We start from the raw sequence: 22,601 nt of genomic DNA, 5'->3' as shown, positions 1-22,601 counted from the left end.
CAGAGCGTCGCGACGCGGGTCCACCCTTATCGCGAAGGGCAGAGGAACGAGCATCGAGAACAGTCCCCCTCGTCTCGCGAGGAGAAAAACTCTCGTAGTGCGCGTAGTTGAAGTCGCGTCGAATCACTGGCATTTCGCGAGCTCTCGACGCTGCACCTCTCCCTGACTCACGAGAGAACCGCCACGGACACGGAGAAAGAGAAAGAGAAAGAGAAAGAGTGAGCGTGTGTATGTGTGTGTGTGTAAGAGGGAGAGAGGGACCGCGCGGTGGCCAGACGGAGACAGCGACATCTGGGAAGCGGGCCCCGTGACAGAGACGGAGAAACGGAGAAACATCGAGGGGGGTAAGGAGCGGTAGTGGTGGTATGCCGTCCGTCCACTCTCGTCTGCACACAACTCTGTTCTCTTGCTTCTCTCGCAGCATCCCACTCTCCTTACCCCTTTTCTACCTCCTCTAGCGTTTTCTATCTTCTTCTTTCTCCCTTCGTTCCGAGTCTCCCGCTGCTCTCCTCCTCGCTCCTCCCCCGCGGCAAGACAATCTTTCTCCTTTTCTCTCTCCACTGCCCCTTTCTGTCCCTTCTTTCCCTTCTTTCGTGTACGCTCGCCTCGCGTGTTCCGAGCCCAAGACCACGCTGCTGCCTTTCTTTCTCATTTTCGTGTTACACGCCGATCCTGCGGTCTTGCTCGTGCCCGCGAGATTTTCTACCTCCACCCATGCGCGTTTTCTTAAGGCGGACTCACAAAGATCGCGAATCGGATAGAGAATCCTCGAGCGATGCGAACGATGCAGACTCGCAAGCGGTATCGTAGATTTTTACCACAACCCGTGTACACCTTTCCACGGCGTAGAGAGGAGACCCGCGGCTCGAATGCAAACACATCGCGATCGAACGCGTTCGATTCGCCACCGATACGTTTCGTATTTGACCTGCCTGAAACTTGCCGCGATTGTCCGCTCTTGCGAAACGCTTCGCTATTATTAATAGCATCGAAGGGCGATTCCACGAACGCTTTTGCCGTCAACGTCAGATACCTACGCTCCATACCACCCTTTCCTCGGGTTATCCGATCTTCGCCGCCTTCATTTCCATCGAATCTTCCACGTCGATCACTGCTCGTATTATAGCTTACAACTATGCGATCCACGAATACGTTATCGAGAGCAACTTTCATTTCTTCCCTTCTTCTTTCTGATAGCCGCGCTGTTTAAAAGATACGTTGTCAGCGGAAGAATATCAGGGATCAAGGATGCCGCGTCGCTTTCGAGCATGGCGTCGATAGACGTATCGTAACCCGACGTACATGTACAACTTTGGATACACAGCCTATTGTAAGCCTCAATTCTAGCGCGTAGCAGGTGAGAAGGTACCGCGGAGTCGAGGTTTAACGCTAGACGCGATCATTACGCGTTCTTACTACGAAGATCGTAGAGGGGCAAGTAACCGGCGTATTTCAAGTTTCTATACATACGCATTTATGTATCGTCTAACGTCGTAACTCTGTTCTTTAAAAGACTACTCTAATCTTCGCAGAAAATAATAGACGATAAACAAAATATAAAATTATGTCTGTCGTTCCTCCGAATTGAGAATTCACCTTCGATCGCCACGATTAATTAATTTACAATTTTATAAGTGTGCCAACCTTCGTTCAGGAATCATGGTCCTCGGTGGGTTGATAATATTAAAACTGTACTATATAAGATGAAATTCCTTTTGTAAGAAAGTAATAAATCAATAAATGGAAAAATATTCTCTTATTGCGTATTTTTTAAAGACCAGTCATTTTTTCTTTTTTTTTTTTTGCCATGTCATGATTTTGGTAGAAACAGTTTCGTCTTAACTGTCGTCTGTTTCTTCTAACGTTAAGAAAGTAATATTTATGCCTGTTGCAAGTGCCGGAGGAACTCTTGTTCCTCGATTGGAATGGAAACGTGGTCCCTGCAGAGAACGCAAGCAACGACCATGGCAGAGAACGGGCAATATCGATGTTCGTTTTACGACGAAAAAAGGTTTAAATTGACGGGTTGATTGCTCGGTACTCTCCGACCTCCCACTCTCTAGCGCTAGCAGCGGCCCTTAACTACCAAAGAACCAAGAGCATCGCGGTGCGTTCGTACTTTCCACGAATACAACTCGAAACACCCACGCTCGATCATCCTGTGTAAGTAGCACGATCCCGACGAAATCAACGCTTCGTATAGAAAGCATGCAAGTCTTTAAATAAAACTTCGTCGCGTTTCGGCTAGCCGAAACGTTTAATCGCTGTCGCGAAAGGCGCGCCGAGAAAAAAGCAATTGAATTTATGGAATTTACGAAAGGCTGGGAAACGAGGCGGCGAGTCGTGAATTTCGTGAAACGCAAACAACAGCTTCGAAGGAGCTAAAATGCATCGTGTACGACGACGGACGAGGAAATATTAAGCGAATTACGAGAGAATCGCGTTCTCGAACAAAGTCGATAAAGATAAATCTTTATATCGCCGATGACATAGGCCGACTAAACGCCGAATCGACAATACAGAATTATACGATGATTTTCATCGAGCCAGCTATCATACGCTTATCGCCGAGATAACGGGATCCTTTAATATTGCTGTTGGAAACCAATTTTTCGCAATATTGCTCTGTTGTTTTTCACGCTTACGAGTTATCCGATCTAAATTAATTTACGCTTTATGCCACTACGTCTATTTCGATACGTAGAAAACAAAGAGATTTTCAATAAATGGAGATCAAATTTTCCCTATCTTGAAATCCCTAGTAGAGGAGCAACGACTTAAAAAAAAACGACTAGAGCGGCGTGCGTTCGACGCAAGACGCGTGAGAAACAATAAAGGCGAGTGAAGAAGAAGAGTAGAAAAATAATCGAGCAAATTCGAAACGAGATTCGGATCGATAACCGATAAAGATAATTCGAAGGCCCGGCTTAGCCGATCGATAAAGACGACACGTTGGACACGTAGCTTTCTACGATGCATCGGTATCGTCGGAAGGTGCGGAGGAGGGATATAATAGCCGATAAGCGTGTGATCTTTGGTCGTGGAGTATATGCAACGCGGCTCGGTGCAACGTGCAACTCAAGGCGACTTCAGGACGTTTACCCACGAAACCAGCGACCTTGATCTTACAAACGGTCCACGAACGAGCTGCGACAGCAGCTGCACCGACACCGATGGATGCATTCCACTAGAGTGCAGCCGCACCTGCGCCACCTAACCAGAGCTGCCGTTCTTCACTCTTGTCTTCTAGCGGACAATTCCTTCTTCTTCCCGACAGTTCCTCTTGTTTACCAATTTCGCTGACCTCTCCGTCCTTTTTCTGGCCCGCGCTCGATACCTGGCAATCTCGTTTTATGGCTTGATTAGCCTCGGGATTAAGTTATCGACAATCGTAGTCGATACAATTCTTCCTCGCGTCTTTCCACCTGCATTTTTTCTCTACAAATTACACTTTCCTTATGGAGGCAACAACGTTCTTGCTGTCCAATTATCTGTTGTACTTTTATCAGTATTGTGTTGTAATCGTGTTTCTCGTATTGCTTTACAATTTTCTCATGCTACCGTTTTAGATACACACATATCTCGAATTCGCAGACTGGAAATAGTTAGCGCATTATTCACGGGTGTTTTATCAGCGCCGCTGTTACATAGCTGACCGATAACAAGGTCCCACGCGAAACTAATTAGTCGATTAAAAGCGGCAATGTCGTAAGATTTGTTTTGATTATGTAATAAATGAATTCCAAGCTGTACATAAATAAAGATAGCGTGTATCTCTCAGCTTCACGAGTAATAAAGAAAGACACAGTTCTTGTTCTTCCTACAAGCGTAACGTAACCTCGATAACCTTGGTGGCTTGAAAACAATATCTGCAGTAATCCTGTATACCGGTCGTATCTCGTTTGACCCTCGATTGATTTATCGAATATTCGCTCGCGAAACGCTGCTCCAACGATGGAAGACGCGCGTTCAAGATCCTCGTTATCGTGAAACGTTCGTTGGGCCACGAAATACACGAAGACGGGAAAGGGCATCGATGAATCGGCCGTAGCGAACGTTGCCGGTGAACGTTGACCGGAAGTGCGCTGACCTCGGAACTACGAATAGAGGTCGAGGAAATCGCGGCAGAGTGCGAAGTCAGGTTGAACGGGAACGTAAATCCTCGTAACGACGTCGTAATCGAGAACTGACGTCAATAGAAAAATCAGAGGGGTGGCTTGATTTGCGCGTACCCTTGTCATTCGCATGAATTCCTGCCGATAGTGTGTCGACTAGTTGTAATCGAGAACCAGTCTGCACGCTCGCAGCGAATCTGACGCGAAATTGGCCTCGACTTCGACCGATACTTCGTCTCTCCGTGTCTGCGCCAGGTATCGATCCTATACGGTGTTCGGTTACGTTACGACTATACGGTCGATCGACATCGGAAAAACACCATCGTCTATTAATTCACCGAGCGATTAATTCACCGATATCGACGTTATCTGGCCAATCGAGACGATAATCAAAGTTAATTCGAACCGTATAAGATGGGCCGACCGGCTTCCGCGAGATAGGAAATTCCTTTTCGAGCAAGTTGCTCGGCCTCGAGAGGGCGGTGATGCCTTTAAAACGGCTTTTCTTTAGCTAGAAACTGGTTCAAGATTTTAGGCTCACGTTCGCTTTCTTAAGTGGAATTACGGTTTCCCAAGAATCTACGGCCGCGGTGGCCCTTCGCGCCGCCAGTTCGATGCCCTCTGGTTCAAGGTCATTCAAGGTCAAACGTCGGACAAATCAAACGATATCTAAAAATAATTTTACGCTCGGTAAATCGAGGGAAGCGCGGAGAAAATTTTTATTGTTCCGTGTATATCGTGTTTTGGGTTAAGATCAGACGAATATTGCGAAAAATCTCGTCGGATTAATTCGCACAAGTAAATATTAACGTAAATTGAGAGATTTCGAAAGCATTGACCGGCGCGTTTACGTTTCATGTAAAAATTACTAGCAAGCGACACGGAGAGAATGTGAGGAGAAGCAGCGATTTAACTTTCAGCCGAAACAACTTGGAGTAGGATTATTAGGTTACTGAACTCGCGTCGTAAAGAACTCCTAAGTAGTTTCATAATCGAGTCATAAATCCAGAAGCTGGTGGTTCCGTACGCGAAGCAACTTTCCGCCGTAGTCTTCTAAAAATACAGTTCAAGTTCGAAGCGAGATTAAAAATATAGACGCGAAGCAGGTCGTTCAGATTCGTCGATGAAACAACTACGAAAGTGAGCGTTCGAACGATGAAAAATCGATCGGCCAGCTTAACCAAAGAGATTCCTCCTTTCCTACGGCAGTCCTTCGCTGCCAATTACACGGAACGTTAATCAGTCGTCGGGGATTCGCATTTCGAGCAATCGGTAAAAACAGTTAAACGTAATTAACCTGGCACGAGCCAACGAATTATTCATAAGGCGCGCGAACGTAACGAGGACTTAATTGCTCGTTACTCGAAAAAACTAGCGGATAACCTTCCCAGATAAAAGAAAACTTTTCACTTGCGTTCGCCCGTTTTGGACAGTTTCCGGATTCATCGGCAGTCACGGTTCTATCCACAGAAAGAAGCATTAGCTGCCGGGGCATTGGGCAACCACAGGTGCAACGATCCATGAGACTATTGAAATCACACAGATAAAGGTCCACCTTACCTTTAACCACGATAATAACATGGTTATTATGAAATTGTAGGTTAAGATAGCTTTCTATTCTTTTTACCTGCGTCGAATTAGCTAACGGGTCATTTCGAACACTACGATCTTTTCACGGATCCGTAACTGATGCGACTGGTTCCTGCTCGTATTCTACAGGCTATCTGTCGTTCGAAAGGTTTCCGAATGTATCGACCAAGTATACGTATCGTCGATAATCGAAGAATTAACCGTTTTACGCTACGAGGTTATTCGTGCAATTGGCGCGTCACGAAATCACGCGTTTCGCAGTAAATGGGCGCGTAACTTCACTTCGTTTACGAGAAACTTTCAAGCAAGCCTATTCCGCAGTGGATTATCGAAGCCTGTAAATAATCGATGGATCGGCAAACGAGAATAACCGTTTGTTCTAGAATTCGACGTTTGGACAACGCATCTCTGGTTATTTGCCCACGGATCTTCGGTAAATAAATCCCTATTTCCTAGTGATAAAATTTCTATCTACTATTTATGGGACGATCGTCGGTAGAACCAGACAGAGTGTTTCGTTTAACTACAACGCGATATCTTTGTCGTTACTGATGGCATAACCGAATAAATAGAAAGGAACGATGCTTTAGCGAAACATTATATCCCTCGAAACGGTCATCGTTCAAAAGATTCTTTTTAAGAGACGATGCTCTATCGATAAGGCAGGCACTCAACCAGGTAAACTTAAAGGCGACACCCCGTACGATCCCGCGACGCTTTAACATCATTAAAGTCTCGCGATGGCAGAAGAATACACTCGCTGGCTTCTCTCGAATCATCGAAATTCTCCTATGATTAACCGCTGGGAAACAATTACGGCAATTAAAGTCTAGTTTAAAGGGCTAGTTTAATCGAATCAGGTATTCACGGATCGAGTGATTTCCCAAGTTTCCGCTATATCGTTTAAGTGGAACGTTATACGTCGTTCATTACATCTATGTAAAGAGGATCCAAAGTTCCGCTAGTTGGCACAGCTGGAGAAAATCATTCGGCAATTTTGCATCATCTACGTCTGGTAGAGAAATACGCGTTGATCGCGAAACTGATTGAAATATTCCACTGACGAACGAAGCGGTGAACGAAGAAAACAATTAGCGGGAATTAGAAAGAGCGTAAGCCCGATTCGTGCATCGTTCGACCGCTAGATAACAGGTGCTGGGTACGTGCCGACTAGAGCCGGCTTTAATGACTCATGCAGAAATCCTATCGTGGAATAAATGAGCCAACAACGCCTCGTTACATCATATCCATTATATTAACGCTGTCGATTACAGGCTCGATTAATTTCCCCTGAATGAATCGAGCCGTGATCAACAAACGGGCCGATCGAGATAGATCGTGCTAAACGAACAGACGCGTAGAAAAAGGAAGAAGCAAGACGGAGGAACGTTAACGCTTTAGGAAAATCAGAAAATCAGGCGCTCGTGATTTTATTGTCAAAGAAGTTTCCATTGCGATTACGTCAATCGAGCAATTATCGGGTGAAGTAACGCCGCTCTTGGTCAAAGCGAAACAACGTTCTCTAATAACGTCTTTGCTATGCTACGTATGCTACGAGTATCTACACGCTGTAACAAAAAAAAAAGAAGACTATGAGTGGAACGTGTTTTACTGTGCTTCAAGTGGTCCCACCGTTAATTTGCATGGAATTCGACGCGCGGAAACGATCAGACATCGCGATATTATCTCTAGTACATAGCGATAATTTTTTCTTTCACGTTAGACGCTTTCTTGCGCCGGTGTATACGTGGCCGTTAATCATAGCAGCAAGAAGTCACGCTTAACTCGAGTCTACCGACCGAGGCTGAATCGCTACCGTAAACGTTGAAATCCAACGACGCGCAGCGCATGATTCTGGAAACGAAATACCTTCTATTTAAACGATACTAATCTACCGAATACGCGAAATGAGAACACGCCTGCAAGCTCGGACGATAAACGGAACCGTGTGAATAAGCCACGAGCCGTAATTCGTTACACGCGACTACCACTAACTTCAACTCTTACGATTACATTGCTCGCCAATTTCTAATTTACGTTACTTCGCTATACATCGCGAAAGGATTTTTACGAAACGATCGAAAAACCACGAACAACTGCGTTTCCAAATAAACTCGATCGACTCGTGGCCGACGATACATCAACTTTTATATCGTACTAGTCTTAAATAGACTATGGATTATCGATAACTAAGGTAGATTAATCTTCCGAAATGACCAACGCTCGCGTGTCCGTGTTTTGAATCGCATACCGAGCATACAAATGAAACGGTCAGGACTAATAGTGTCGAGGATTTCTCTCAAGACGGTCGTATAGTCGTGTTCAATTGAAATACGCACGAACGGGTAATCTGCGCAATTACCTCACATGCAAATAAAGCTTCGCGAAGATGGACGGTGACCCATCCAGTTGACGTCACGTTGCTACACGAGGACACCGTGTTATAAATGATATTATACGTCCCTAGTCGTACGTTCCGAATATCGTCGGAATAAGATAAACAGGATTCCACGACTGAGACCGTTTCCCATCGAAAAAGTATCGACCGATGATTCTCTATATTTAATTTGCCTTTGTCGAACATAAATCATAATCCATGCCCGTATCTCGATGTCGTAAGGAAAAGTGCTCGATTGTCGTAGCTACCAACCAATTCCTCCACCGAATTTATCCTACGTTCTGTCATACACTGGCTTTATTCGTAACGGCCGCGGTGACTCGACACGACATCGGCCCGAGATTCGTTAAACCTCAACACGGTACGTTGCAGCGAATTACGCTAAAAAACTGACGCGAAATCATGCGCGTATTTGCATCCTGTATTTTTCCAACGTGAAATGGCTAAATTCACGGCGCGAGAAAGTGAACGACCATGAGGCTAAGATCCCTTTAAATCGTAAATGGGTGACCAGCTCATTTGGCAAAGGGGTGCAAAGAAGACCAGTCACAACGAACACCGCGAAATCTTTTTAACTGCGAACGCAAACAAACCGATGGCCGTAGTTGATCAAAGGGAAGCGCAAAACGGTCGAAACTTCACACCTGTAACGTCGAATCGCGCTGACACTGCCACGAGACACCCGTGCGAACCGTGATCAACTGCTTCCCGACGAATAGCCATATATACACACATATATATACACACGTAACAACTTATAAAAGATATATTAAGGAGTCGTCAGTTCGTTTCGAAACATTCCGCTAGCTTGGCCTCGATCTCTAACTACCGTGTCATATTATTTATTCCTACGAAATTTCAGTCAATGCCTGATTAAATCGAACGTTAACCTCTGTTGTACGAATAGAAAATCATGGATAGCGAGAGGAATCGATCGAGTACGATTTGTCACCCATTGGATTCAGATAAATGTAGACTTCGTAGACCCGCTAATTTCTATACATCCGCGTGATGGATAACACGCTATCTTTGTCTGAAACGGTACGCTTTATTCCACGGTTTCGAACGAATAAAAAGGTCATGGAAAATGTAAAAATTCGGCTAAGAGTTTTGCGAAACGAATGTTTGATTTTATACGAATGACCAAATCGTAAAAAGAGAAGCAAGAGATGGCTCATTAAGCGGCGAATACAATGACAGATAAAATGTCAAGTATTCGAGGATGACACGAGAAACCAGTCGATAGCTTGTTATGAAAGACAGAACTTTAGATACAAATAAGCTTACGGGATTGCGTTTGCTTGCCAGACGAAATAGCAAAAAAAAGACCGGACGTTGCATCCTCGCAGCTTTCCTTGTAATATCACCGTTCAACGTCGTACGAGGCATCCGCTTTTATCGAGGTTGGAAACGTTTAATCGAACAAGTGGATGGACCATCGAGACATTTTTAAGATATCTAGGAATCCGGATTTTGATACGTGCGCCATGCAAAATGTCAATGACGCGTTCCCCAAATTTCTTCGAAAACGAGGATATCCTTTTAGAATGCCGATGAATTCCTCCAGGATTATTCATTTACGTTCTAATACCTTCTTTTTGCGAAAAAGAATATTCGCGATGTGGAATCCTGTTCCGATGAAATCCACACTAAACTAGGCACGCTTCGAACGGTGTACAAACAGATTTCAGGAGATTCGTTTCAGCGTTTAGGAGAATAGAAGTTTGGATTGTGAGCCAAAAAATGAAAATAAATAAAAAAAAGGGGTAATGTCGGTCATCGATTCTCCAAAACGAAAACGAAAAGTAAAGGACGTTACATAGAATGAGGCGCGGTCGATAGAGATTCGAGTGTCCATCGCGATAGAAGTAGAAGACTCGCTTCGAGGAATTCCAATCGTCTTTCGATTATTAATGTTTGACAGGATTCGAGAAAAAGCGTAGCTCGAGCGGAAGATGATATTTCGAAAGGTAATGTATGTAGTTACGGGGGAGTAAAATGGCAACAGCAAGGCTATTATCGATTTTATCAACGGGGACTAGGGGATTCTTTCTCTCGTATGCACAGGGTGAGTCAGAGAAAGGGTTTGCGTAGCGGCGGCGCATCGAGAAAAGCTACGTCTACTCACCTTCGGATAACTCGAGATCCAGCTCAGCAAGTTTCTCCCGTACGTCCTCTGGGAGCTTGCCGATGTCGATGTTGAACTCGGCCATCACTAAGCCATCCGCGCCGAGATCACCAATTCTCCAGCCGTACATTCCACGACCACCGCTCGGCCATCTTGCCTTACACTGATATTACAAACTCCCGTCAGCTGGCGACACCGTTCGATTAGACACCTATCGGGAAAACAGTCGATCCGCAATTGGCGATTACCTGCGGTCTATGATAACGCGCTCATCCACTACTTATCACGAAAACACTTGATCGAGTATCGTTTGTCGCATATTTTTGTTAATTTTTGCAATAAACTTTTATAATCGGATTGTAATATTACGAACATTTTATTCGTGATATTTTTGCTTTCCTACATATCAATCTGATTAAATCGTAAATTATTTCACTCTGTTTGTATCACGAAAATAGAGATATTTATTAATTTTCCGAAAGAATATTAATTATTTTTTCTTTCATCGTCAAGTAAAAGTTGACAGAATAAGTAAGAGATAAGTAGATTGACAGCGGGGTGGCAAGAGAAATACTCCCCTCTTTCACTCCCCGTCAAGCAATATTATATATATGTATATATTATCTTATTTGTAGATGCGAAACTTTCGACCAATATGCGTGCTTATTTTTATGCGTGTATTGGTTTTACCAGAAATAACCAATCAGATCCACGTTCCCTCTTCGAGTAGTTCGTCTGATTTAAATACCTACCAGTGCCATAGTCTTTTTGTCAGTCACGAATCACGAATTACCGTTATTCTCGACCAATTGTTCGATTAAGTATCGTAACATATTTACCTTTGTGAAATGAACGTTTTAATAAAAATGAATTAAAATGTAAACAAGTTATAGCAATTACATTTGCCATGTGCTCATTTTGTGAACAATTATCTTGTTTTCGCGATATTATTTCATATTACAGAAATTGTTTAAGCTAACCTATAGTTTTATAAATAATTACAATTTTTTCAATGTTTATGAAAAAATGGAGATACTATCAGACCCAGTGTTTAAAACACAATATCAAAAATATAAAAATCGTGTCAAATTATGGGAAAGTCATTTTACCGCGAAACATGGACGTAAGCCGAATAAGGTATTACACTTCATTTTTATAAATCGTGACATAAAATTAATTCAATTACAATTATTTTCCCGTTACCAAGCTTTAATGATAATTCCTTTATTTTATTTTGTCATTGAAATAATCGCTTTTAGTTTTTCAGGAATAAGGATTCTACTTTCATACATAATATCTATTTTTTTATACGATTTTACAATTTTATATGGTTTTATACGAGTTATATGATTTCTTTCACAATTAGATTTGAGCGTTTGTTTTTATCATTTCTATTTGATGTTTCTCTGGGTACATTTATGGATATACATCATGTAGATATTTAGTTACTATTGTGACAAATGTCACAAGTATTGTGAATTATAATAGAATAAAATTGTATATGTTACTATGATATAAATATATTTTTATTATTATAGGATGATATTAAAGAGGCTGACATGAAAATCAAGGAATCTTATAAAATGTATTGGAAGTTAAAAACACGTGCTTTAGAAGAAACTCTTATAGATATTTCATTTTCTGATGAGGCAGAAGATAATGTTACTAAAACTATAACATGTACATCATCTGAAAAAATTAAAGATGATAATAAACCTCTAAGGAATGAAGAGAAACAAGTTTTAGAAATTATAACTGGACAAGATAAAAAAGATGCAAAAAACATAGATGAAAATAATGGAAGAAATACAGATTTAAAAAGTATAGAAAATACAGGCAAAATAGATGATGAAGATAGAGATCCAGAAGAATGTCAAAGTCAGCATACAGTTAATAGTTTGGCAACAGAGGAAAATAAATATGAAAATGTAAAAGGTGTATGGGGTGATCATTTAAGTAAAAGTAATGAGCAAATACCCAAAAAGAAACAAACATTACCTATAGCCAGAGCATCTTCTTTTCAACTGTCACAAAATAAATTTACTAGTTCAAACTTTATAAAAAGAAATCCTAGAAAATCCTTGTCTGCGACAAAGGTAAAAAATAAATCTGAAAATTATAATGACGTTAGTACAAATACGTTGGAAAAAAACACAAACACAGAACTAAATAGTAAAGATAGTTTTGATATTAATGAAGAAACAAAGTCTATATTTGGTAAGTCTATGAAAGTAACTTACATGGAGTCTAAGCCTGCTACTCAATCAATTGGTACAATACAACAATTAATCGAAGGACATACTGTTAGTAGAAATTTAAATCCTGGATGGTTAGACAGGTGTGCCAAACAAAGTAACTTGGTTTACCCAGCAGTTGATTTACAAAGACTTTCTGGAACAAGCGATTCTGGAACTGAATCACTGGACACAAGTATTCATTTATCTAAAGAAACACTTGTGTCTGAATCACAAGAAACTTTTCAGATATCGGACGAAGAAGATTTTGTTTGTAACAGTGATTCAGAAGAACATAGAAACAAACGCATTAGAAATTTCAAAAAAAGATTCAGCGATCAAGAAAATCATCCTATCAAAAAAATGTGTCATGAAAATTATACAAATGGCCTAATACCAAGTAAGACAACTTTCTGTGAAGAAAAATGTAACAACTTAAATATAACTAATATAGATTTAGTTAGGAGAAATTGCATAAATGATAATATAAATATTCAGACAAATTTGTCTAATAATATTGATAAATGTAAGGACAAAATAACAGATGTACTACAGACTGTAGATACAAACACACATAATGAAGAGAATGTAGAAAAATCATCTAAAGAAAAATCAGCAAGTTCTAAAATTCGAAAACAAGTTAAATGTGTTTCATCCGATGACTCAGATCCTGATTTCAATGAAAGTGATGAAAAGGAGAAAAAAAGCAAAAAGAAAGTATCAAAAACAAAGAGAACAAGTACGACAAGAAAGAGTAAAGTTACCAAAGGATCAACATCAACAAATAAGATAAAACATGCACCTACAACAAGAAAGTCTTATAGAAAGAAGAAGGATATACAAGATGAAGAAGATGTCTTAGAAATCTCTAATGTAGATCTTGAAAGTACAGAAGATAAGAAACCTGAAATATATGGAATAGAAACCTTAGAAGCTGTTCCGCGTTTTGCAATGTGCAAAAGTAACCAAGGAGATCTTATTGAACAATTTGCTAAATCTATTTCTTCAAAAGCTGATGATTTAAGTTCTTCTCTTGAACCTAAAGGGACAACTATGAAACTAAAGGGACAATTAACAAGTAGAGAAAAATTGGAAAAGAAAGTAGCGGATGGAAAATTAAATGAAAACTTTGTTAGGATAAATTTAAAGAAAAAAATATTTGTGCGTGGTAAAAAGAATTTTAATTTTTCAAAATATAGGAAGAATCAATGGAAGGAGAAAAAGAAGGAACTTGCATCTAGCGAGGGTAATTTAGTAGTAGCTGATTTTGTAGAAAAGAAAGGTGCATCCAGTTGTTTTAAATGCGGAAATATCGGTCATTCTTCAAGGTATTGTCCAAATACAAAAAGCGATGATTTAATTCCGTTAAACGAGATAGATGAAAGTTCGGAATTTCCAACCTTAGAAGAAGCTCAGAAAATGGCCAGTCAAAATGCAATTACAGCACATGCTAATAGAATTGACCGTTTACCGGAGAAGCCATCGTACTCTCTTGAAACAGAGTCTGAATTGACAGGAAATGAAACGAAGGATAAGACTGACGATAATGATTTATGGGAACCTATTGAAGACGAAGTATGTTTCTATATTCTTAATCTTTATATAACTTCATGATAATTATTTTATGTTGTATAAAATTTCTAGAATATTTTATGCGGCTATAAAATTCCCGAAGATTTGGTACAAAAGTTATTACCACCAGAAATTGGTACAGTACAGCCACTATATAAACTTAAAGACGATCGGTCGTGCATAGGTAATTAATTTAAGATCTAATTCAATTCATTAATTAATTTTTATACTTATTACATATTATAATTACAGAAACACCATCTGAAGTTTTCAACACCTTGCAAAAATTTGGTCATGAAACATTTAGACCTGGACAAGAAAAAGCTGTAATGAGAATACTTTCTGGTCAATCGACATTGGTAACTTTATCTACTGGTTCTGGAAAGTCTTTATGTTACCAGTTACCTGCATATCTTTATTCTAAATACTCCAATTGTATCACTTTAGTGATATCACCATTGGTGTCCTTAATGGATGACCAAGTAACGGGTGTACCTTCATTTTTATCCGCAGCTTGTCTGCATACTAATCAAACGCAAAAAGTAAAAGATAATGTTATGGAAATGGTGAAACAAGGAAAAGTGAATATTTTATTAATTTCTCCAGAAGCTGTAGTAGCTGGAGAAAAATCAACTGGATTTGGTGCTTTGTTAAGGCAGCTTCCACCAATTGCTTTTGCATGTATAGACGAAGCTCATTGTATTTCACAATGGTCTCATAATTTTCGTCCATCTTATCTTATGGTTTGCCGAGTTCTTAAAGAAAAATTAGGTGTCAAAACAGTATTAGCTCTTACTGCTACTGCAACAAAAGCTACTGCAGAAAGCATAGTAAGCCATTTAGATATAGAAGAAGGAATGGCGGGTGTTATCTCTGATATTCCAATACCTAGAAATCTGCTGTTTACAATTTCTAAAGATGAAAATAGAGATCAGGCTTTAATCAAATTATTATTAAGTGAAAGATTTAAAAATTGTAGCTCAATTATTATTTATTGTACTCGTCGAGATGAATGTGTAAGAATTGCGAGTCTTCTAAGAATTGCTTTCTCACAGGTATTTTGATTGTTATTTTAATGATTTAGTACCGTTAGCAGTATCGTTAGTAATGTATTATGATACACTCTGCCTTTTAATAGGATGGAAATAATTTCGAGAAACGAAACACCAAACTGTCTTTTATCGCGGAAGCATACCATGCTGGTTTATCGGCTCATCGCCGAAAAATTGTTCAGAAAGCATTTATGGGTGGACAAGTCAAGATCATTGTTGCTACTGTAGCTTTTGGTATGGGTCTTAATAAGGCAGATATTCGCGCTGTTATACATTACAACATGCCTGGCACCTTCGAAGGATATATCCAAGAAGTCGGGAGGGCTGGTCGAGATGGACTTCCAGCCCATTGTCATTTATTTTTAAATCCAATGGTACTAAAATTTATTCTATAATCAAATTTACTATGCGACTGATTTGTAATCATGCAAACATTTTTCCCCATTATAGGAAGATAAGGATAAAGTAGAATTGCGACGGCATATTTATGCAAATGGAATAGACAGGCATACAATCAGACGATTACTTCAAAAAGTTTTTCTTCCGTGTTCATGTGCAAAATTACGTGAAAACAAAGGAGATCACAGGTGTCCTGGTCATGAAGTTGCTATTCCGATTGACGATACAGTTGCGGCTTTAGATATTTCAGAGGAAAAGATTTCAACACTTTTGTGTTATCTCGAATTGCATCCTAAAAGATTTATTACTGTTCTTTCATCTGTATATATCAGGGCTAGAGTTTCAAGTTATAACGGTCCTCAAGCGCTAAAGCAAGCTGCTCAAACGGTAAATATATGTAACACACATTTGCACAGAAATCTACTATACTTATCTAATATAAGATTTTCATGAATTTTTCAGTCACCACCACTTGCAATGGCAATAGCATTAGATTTACAAAACGGTATTTCTCATGAAAAGGATAACGTTATTGAGTTTCCAGTTGTGGATGTTGCATCTGCTATTGGTTGGGATAGTGGTGTAGTAAAAGGTCACCTTAAAAATTTAGAATGGAAAGCAGGTTTGTTTTAATCAATAAATTGTAACCCATGTATAAAAATAACATTAAATGTTAATGCACTGTAATATTGTAATACTCTCTGTATTTCTTTGATTAATATTTTTATTTTTTGCTTAGTCAATGGATTTCCGAAGCGATCAGCTATTTCAGTAAGATATGATAAACTTGGTTTAAGGGTAAAAGCCCCAGGAGACTTGACAGAAGTGGAATTAGATGAAGCACTAGATGCTTTAGTTAGCCGCGCTCAATCTCAAGAAACTTCATCTTTACAACAACTTGAGACAATTAGTGTTATGCTACACAAGTTTAGTGTACCATCTGTAGAAGAGTGCCTTATATTGAACGATGAAATGATTAACAAGTCTGATCAATTAAAAGACGTTATTCGCAATTACTTCGAGGGAAAAGTTCTATTAGATATCGATTTAACACAACAAGTATAAATCTTTTCATGATGTTTAACATCTATATTTTTAAATTAAGTTACACATCTTATAACAGATCTTATGAAAATTCAATACATGCATAATTCGTATTTTTTCAGAATGTAATGGAAAATGAAGCGCAAGTAGCCTGCGATGTACGAAATTTGATTGTAAGTTACCGTGACAACAATTTCACTGGACGTGCAGTCGCACGAATCTTTCATGGGATACAAAGTCCAAATTACCCTGCTTATATATGGAATAAATGCCGTTTCTGGAGGGCTCATATTTCATTTGATTTCAATGCTTTATGTCAAATTGCGACAAGAGAAATTTTAGCTTTACGTTAGGATGATTATTTCCAATGATTCAAAGAAATTTTTAATGACTTTTTGAACGTTACCGTACTATAACTGCTATTCTTATAACGTTAAAAGTTACAAACATCTTATATTATTATCTCTATAGTCCCTGAATGCATGAGGTTAGAGTTATGTATTTATAAGTTCTCCTGTCTGACACTGAGAATTTTATTTTAAAAAACATAAAAGATTAAAGATTATATAACGCTTTATTGTTTCCATAACAAATGACAAAATTCATATAGATCATAGTATACAAAATATTTACTCGAACGTGCCTTAAAAAGAGTAACTTATTTTTTTTATATTTATAGAATAAACTTTAAATACTTTTTTAAAGAAAAGGTAATGCGATAATTATTTCCTTCCATCATTGTTGTAATTTTAACGTGTAACAATAATAATTATAAATTTGTATGGGTACATTATTAGTTTCAGTATATATTATACATATCTCCAATATAAAACTTTGTTCCTGCACCGTTGTTATATTTAATTTTTTGTATTTTTGTTAGTAAATTCAATTAATTTACGACAATAAAATCTAAGTGAAAAGAAATCGCAAATAAATTTGTCACCTCTTTAACATAAAAATATAATACGATATGTTCTTGTCAAGGCGGGCTGGAATGTTTTGTTTTTCGCTTTTTTTTTCATTTTAAGTTCTATATTCTTCAGTATTCTAAGCCAAAAATTTCACGTTACCACTCTTTTCATATAATTGCATTGTCGCAAAAACTTGTGCATTCGTATTTGCTGCATTTTTCCAACACGATTCATGCACGTTTCATTTTGGCATAGTGCGCAAAATTCAGATGATATTCCGTGAAATGGAGAACGGAAATAAACGTTGGCATCCTTTAACGTTTTATTTTTATGATGAGCCCAAATGTGCAACGACATCTCAAGGAACATTAATACAGGCAAGAACCAGCAGAAACATAGAACAGCAAGGAAGAACAAACAAACTGGGTTTACTTGACCAAACGTTGCTCCAGCTGGAACTGGCTCTAAATCCATTAGATTCTCACTTTTTTTAAAGGAGTGATCCTTAATTGACAACGTTTCCTTCACTTCTTTCGGAATCTAGAGAATTTTTATTAATTAATCTTAATTACATCCTCAGTATCATGCAAGAAACTTCTAAAATATAATTAAAAATTTCAATTTCAGGTTTTCACAATTTCCTTCGATTATTTACATAATGCACCAAATTATGTAATTATACATCCATAGACTCATTACGATTTCATAATTCTACTATTTCAACATGTATTTTATGGTAATCATTTATAATCATTACCTGGAAGCGTATTCTTCGACTTTTAGTAGTTTCTATTCCAACTATGTTGATCTCCGGTTCTCCCGTCTCGGCATTATTTATCGGACTAACGAGTCGTCGAATCTCACAGTCGGAATCTGGAAGACTAATACTCTCACCAGTTTCTTCATCAACGTAGATTCGATCCATTTCCTCGTTAATGTTAGGATATCAAAGAATGCGCGTAAAAACGTATTCGTTGTAGTCCCGTATTTGGTGAGCAGAGTTTAATGTATTCGGATATATGCTCAGGTCCTCGAGGTCACTTCCCGGATACAAAGCTTTGCTCGATTTTTTTATTCTAATGATTAGATAACTTGGTGAAAGTGTTTTCTGAAACAGATTAAATGATCCAATAGCCCGATTAAATGTTTATTGTTATTTTTATTAAATAACCCAATTTGATAATAATAATATATAATATTAATAATTAATATGTCAATTTTATTTTTATTACTACTGTCCAATGACCTTGTTAAACGACAAACAAATAAATTAACAACTTTTTAATTTTTAACGAGAAAAAAGACACGTGAATACCTATTGAAAGTATGTAAGGTAGAAATATCTTGTAGTTAAATATATAGAAAAAATAATTAAACGTATCAACTGAAACATACATAAAATCTATTGTCCCACTCTAGTATGCTATAAACTGAATGGATTCTATCCTATTAAACTATATTGATATGTATTCACACTTCGCTACGTTTAGAAACATACAATGGTCAAATCAAATATCATCAATCAATTGAGAAGGTATGAACAGTTTTGCAAAAGATATGTAATATTTCTCAATTATTAAAACAATTTTATTTTGTTATACTTCGAGATAATTGAAATTATGTATATATTACAAGGAATTCTATTCATAAATGTAGTACCAATTATAGATGGAACGTATGATAAATTGTAAGAACAATACTTAATTAATTGCCTTGAGCGCGCGAAGCATAAACTTTGATTCTTATCGTATCTACTGTATTTTCGAAGACATAACATCGCAATTTAATAACATTTGAACAATGAAAACTTTTTTAAAAGCTATTTACTACTCATAAGATATTACACTTATTGTTAATCTCAATTTCTCATTGCATCTAAGGACTTAATTAATACGAACAAGTGCCGAATAAAATCATCATTGAGATAGTGAAGGTTAACGACAATAACACGTCACAGAGTGCACGCGAAGTTTGAAATATTACAAGTAACCTTACAGAACACTGAGTTAATCGACGTGCAACAGTTTAAAAGGTAGAATATTGCAGGGATGACAAGCCACGCTTGGAACTTTTGTATAAAATCAGATTATATATTTATATCATACTATTTTTGTATGTAATAGTAGTTATGTACTTGTTTAGGAAGACCAGTTATTAGAACTGCTGTCGTCGTCCGCGTCTTGAAAACATGTACTCCAAGTAAAACCGCATTTTCTACAAGAATTTGCCACAACTGTACAAAAATACTCAAGCATACAGCACATATTGCGATATATTGTATATTATATATATATCATTATTATATATTATATCATTATATATATCAAATCTCAAATTTGATCTGGAATTTGTAGGTTAATTGATTTGGCATTTTACTCGAATGAAGTTTTTCAATTAGACAAAAATATCGTTATCAATCGTTTGTTATTTAAAATATCACTTTACATACAATAAAATATCACTTGCATTTTAAATACTACAACGATAGCGAAAAATGTTATGATTAAAGCCAAAAAATAAAATGCCTAAAGCCATTAAAAATCGAAGCAAACATCTTACATTTCAGTATCTCAAATTTTCGTCAAGGGCTAATCTTCAAATGTAATCTTATGCAATCGCGAATAAAGATTACACATAGGCTTAAAGACAGGATTTTAATACATTGTACAAAGACTCTTTATAAGACTCGTATCAAATTTCTAGTTTCGTTTAATTTGCGGTAAAATTGCAAAATCTGTAATTAACTCGTAACTTGTTACGAAGTAAGGAATCATTTTATTGTCAAAGGGGAAAAAATCGTGCTTACGAACGAAAGAAACTGTCGGTAATATTGAAAGGTAACACGCAAACCTTTTAGTAACATTGGATTAAAAATACCGACTGCTTCTTTAGAGAATATTCCAGATATAGAGTATATGGTAGCTGTGCATACTAATAGCAGTGAGTTATAATTGCATAGAGATTGACATGCTATATAGTTGGAATTTACGAACAAGTTTTATTTAAATCTTCAAAATTTATATTTAAGCATTGTATTGTTTAACAATAATATAAATTATAGAATGTTATCATAATCCCACTTATTACTTATAATGATTTGTGAGTGATAATTGTTCCTCAATTAATATTTGTTGTTCATAATAATCTAAAAGTGGACAATATGATTTATGGATGCTACGATACTGTTAACAACGTATTAACGAGCAAATATATTTTGCATATAAAAAAAATGATCAACTGCAAATCGAACACCCAAAGAAATAAACAAAAGCAATAATATAAAAAATGTTTTAAATGCTTGATTAAATTACTAGAAGTGTGGTATTAATGGATTTGATTTATTAATGAATTCATCAAATATAAAGCGTAATGAATGTATATATAAAAACCAAATTATATGTATAGCTTTTTAGATAAATAATAATAATACGAAGGTATTAATCTATATATAAAATTCTATTCAAGTAAATAAGATAGTAAAAAATGTATTCTTGTAAATTACAATTACCAAAAAAAATACATTTTTTAAAAAATTAAAAATTCAGAATGTTTAACAATATATCAACCTGAGAAACAGTAATTTAAAAAAAAATAAAATTCAGTAACACATACATATATACAAGTATTACAACGATCGTAAATGTGTACATTCGTTGCTAACGTAATAGATACATAATTGACTTACGATTTTGTGAGGATTTACGTTTCGCGGAGGAAATTTTACACTTCGACATTACGTGAATTTGCACTATATCGGAAAACAAGAATAAAATTTACGTAAATAGGATTATACTAGCAATAAAATATAACATATTGTAACGATCACAGCACTAACGTACATACAATTCCTCACGCATCTCTGATTCAACTGAAGGTGTTCGCCATGCTATGATAACCTGTAACTATCTAAATTGAAGATGGCCGTGCTTACCAATCACAGAAGAGTCGCTAGTATAATATACATATATTTCAATATTAGTCTTCCATGGTTCTTTTTCATAATAATGAAGGTAATTTCTTTCGTGTTTTATTCTGATAATTAACGATATGTTATTTAAAATTCATAGAAAGTTAACATAAATTTGCGGTGACGTAATAAAAAGATGGCAGATCTATACTTGGAGTTTTTAAAGTGAAAAATTTATTGTAGGGTATACTATATACAGGGTGGGATAGAAATCGTAGTACGACCGGGTAAGAAGTGATTCTGCATAAATAAACAAGAAAATAATTTAATGTTACGTTTCTTCATCCGTGGCTCCGTTTACGCGAAAATCGAGATTGAAAATTTGATAAGCATACTTAGATTTGGCTAATTCTGGACTGAACAAGAGTAGATGATCAGAAGTTTAAACTACATGTGAAAATCAAAAAGGAAGAGTAAAATTTTTTCATAAGATGCTTCGTTTTCCTATATTAGGCCAATTCGTAATTAAATATGTTCAAATCTTATTTTCTTGAAAACGAGGCCTTAAGCAGGGAAATATTATTTTACATTTTTGATCGATTTTCGCACGTAGAATATTCTCCTGATGATTGTTTCCTCGTATCGAGTCGGTTCAAACCAAGTTCAAATGTATTTGACAAATTTTTAAAGTAGATTTTCTCAGAAACGAAGGATCGTCATATGAAGAAGTTTTATTTCGTATTTTCGACTTCTTTTTCATGTATTCTTTAAATTTGTTTCGATGAAATGTACGATTTTGTCACTACCTGTGAAAATAACGATACATTTTCGAAGTATTTAATATATACATTCCTCGGATATAAAAAATTTGTCAAATATTCATTTTACATTCATATAAGAACTACAAATGTAATGTAATGTCAATAATAAGAAGTTCGTAATGTTTATATAGATAAACTTTCGTCACCGTTGATGTCAAGCATAGATATAGACCGTGTATCTTACACATATAGGATTTTACGTCACGTGAGTTGGAATACTGACCTTGAAAAAATATAGAAATTTTGTTGTATCCTCTAGTATTTATAGCGATAAGTTCGTGCTGTACTTAACGTAACCGCCGACGTACTTAACGTAATATAACGTGTTCGATCAAGTCAATAAGATCAGTAGACGTAGAACGATTCTTTTCCATGACGTTACATTAACGAGAACATATCACATAGTATGAATCATCCATTAATTAAAACT

At 37.1% G+C, this 22,601-nt stretch overlaps 3 protein-coding genes across 12 annotated transcripts in view; 1 reads left to right on the top strand and 2 right to left on the bottom strand.

The window, feature by feature from the left end:
- DIP2 (disco-interacting protein 2) overlaps positions 1-10,366 on the bottom strand; it is a 37,685-nt gene extending 27,319 nt beyond the window's left edge. For all 4 annotated transcript variants that reach the window (XM_069123165.1, XM_069123187.1, XM_069123171.1 and 1 more), the window contains exon 1: positions 10,232-10,366. In XM_069123165.1, coding sequence (XP_068979266.1) covers positions 10,232-10,361 — 130 coding nt within the window. In that variant the 5' untranslated portion in view covers positions 10,362-10,366. The remainder of the gene's footprint in view (positions 1-10,231) is intronic.
- Positions 10,367-10,596: 230 nt separating this feature from the next.
- On the top strand, positions 10,597-17,241 carry RecQ4 (RecQ4 helicase). The gene is made up of 9 exons (XM_069123210.1): positions 10,597-11,368; positions 11,770-14,040; positions 14,110-14,221; positions 14,290-15,092; positions 15,176-15,463; positions 15,540-15,875; positions 15,951-16,110; positions 16,228-16,547; positions 16,655-17,241. The coding sequence occupies exons 1-9, from the start codon at positions 11,258-11,260 to the stop codon at positions 16,883-16,885; spliced, it is 4,632 nt and encodes a 1,543-aa protein (XP_068979311.1). The 5' UTR covers positions 10,597-11,257; the 3' UTR covers positions 16,886-17,241.
- Positions 17,242-17,534: 293 nt separating this feature from the next.
- On the bottom strand, positions 17,535-22,532 carry LOC138185041 (uncharacterized). Of its 7 annotated transcripts, none has more exons than XM_069123667.1 (5): positions 21,287-21,349; positions 21,129-21,191; positions 19,578-19,657; positions 18,201-18,551; positions 17,535-17,983 (listed from the first exon to the last, which is right to left on the bottom strand). In XM_069123667.1, the coding sequence occupies exons 4-5, from the start codon at positions 18,366-18,368 to the stop codon at positions 17,594-17,596; spliced, it is 558 nt and encodes a 185-aa protein (XP_068979768.1). In that variant the 5' UTR covers positions 18,369-18,551; positions 19,578-19,657; positions 21,129-21,191; positions 21,287-21,349; the 3' UTR covers positions 17,535-17,593. The 7 variants fall into 7 exon arrangements, with proteins under 7 accessions (XP_068979768.1, XP_068979776.1, XP_068979752.1 ...); XM_069123675.1 differs by having other exon boundaries at positions 21,283-21,297; XM_069123651.1 differs by lacking the exon at positions 19,578-19,657.
- Between the last annotated feature and the right edge of the window lie 69 nt (positions 22,533-22,601).

Source organism: Bombus flavifrons, chromosome 1, assembly GCF_040668555.2.
Source record: "Bombus flavifrons isolate JBK064 chromosome 1, iyBomFlav1_principal, whole genome shotgun sequence".
Classification (NCBI taxonomy): domain Eukaryota; kingdom Metazoa; phylum Arthropoda; class Insecta; order Hymenoptera; family Apidae; genus Bombus; species Bombus flavifrons.
This window is presented reverse-complemented; position numbering and strand designations above follow the sequence as displayed.

Coding starts and splice junctions, on each gene's coding strand:
- LOC138185041 (XM_069123684.1), bottom strand. CDS start 18,368: ATGGATCGAATCTACGTTGATGAAGAAACTGGTGAGAGTATTAGTCTT. Junction 17,984..18,200: donor GTCGAAGAATACGCTTCCAG/GTAATGATTATA, acceptor AAAATTCTCTAG/ATTCCGAAAGAAGTGAAGGA.
- RecQ4 (XM_069123210.1), top strand. CDS start 11,258: ATGGAGATACTATCAGACCCAGTGTTTAAAACACAATATCAAAAATAT. Junction 14,041..14,109: donor GGGAACCTATTGAAGACGAA/GTATGTTTCTAT, acceptor TAAAATTTCTAG/AATATTTTATGCGGCTATAA. Junction 15,464..15,539: donor ATTTATTTTTAAATCCAATG/GTACTAAAATTT, acceptor TCCCCATTATAG/GAAGATAAGGATAAAGTAGA.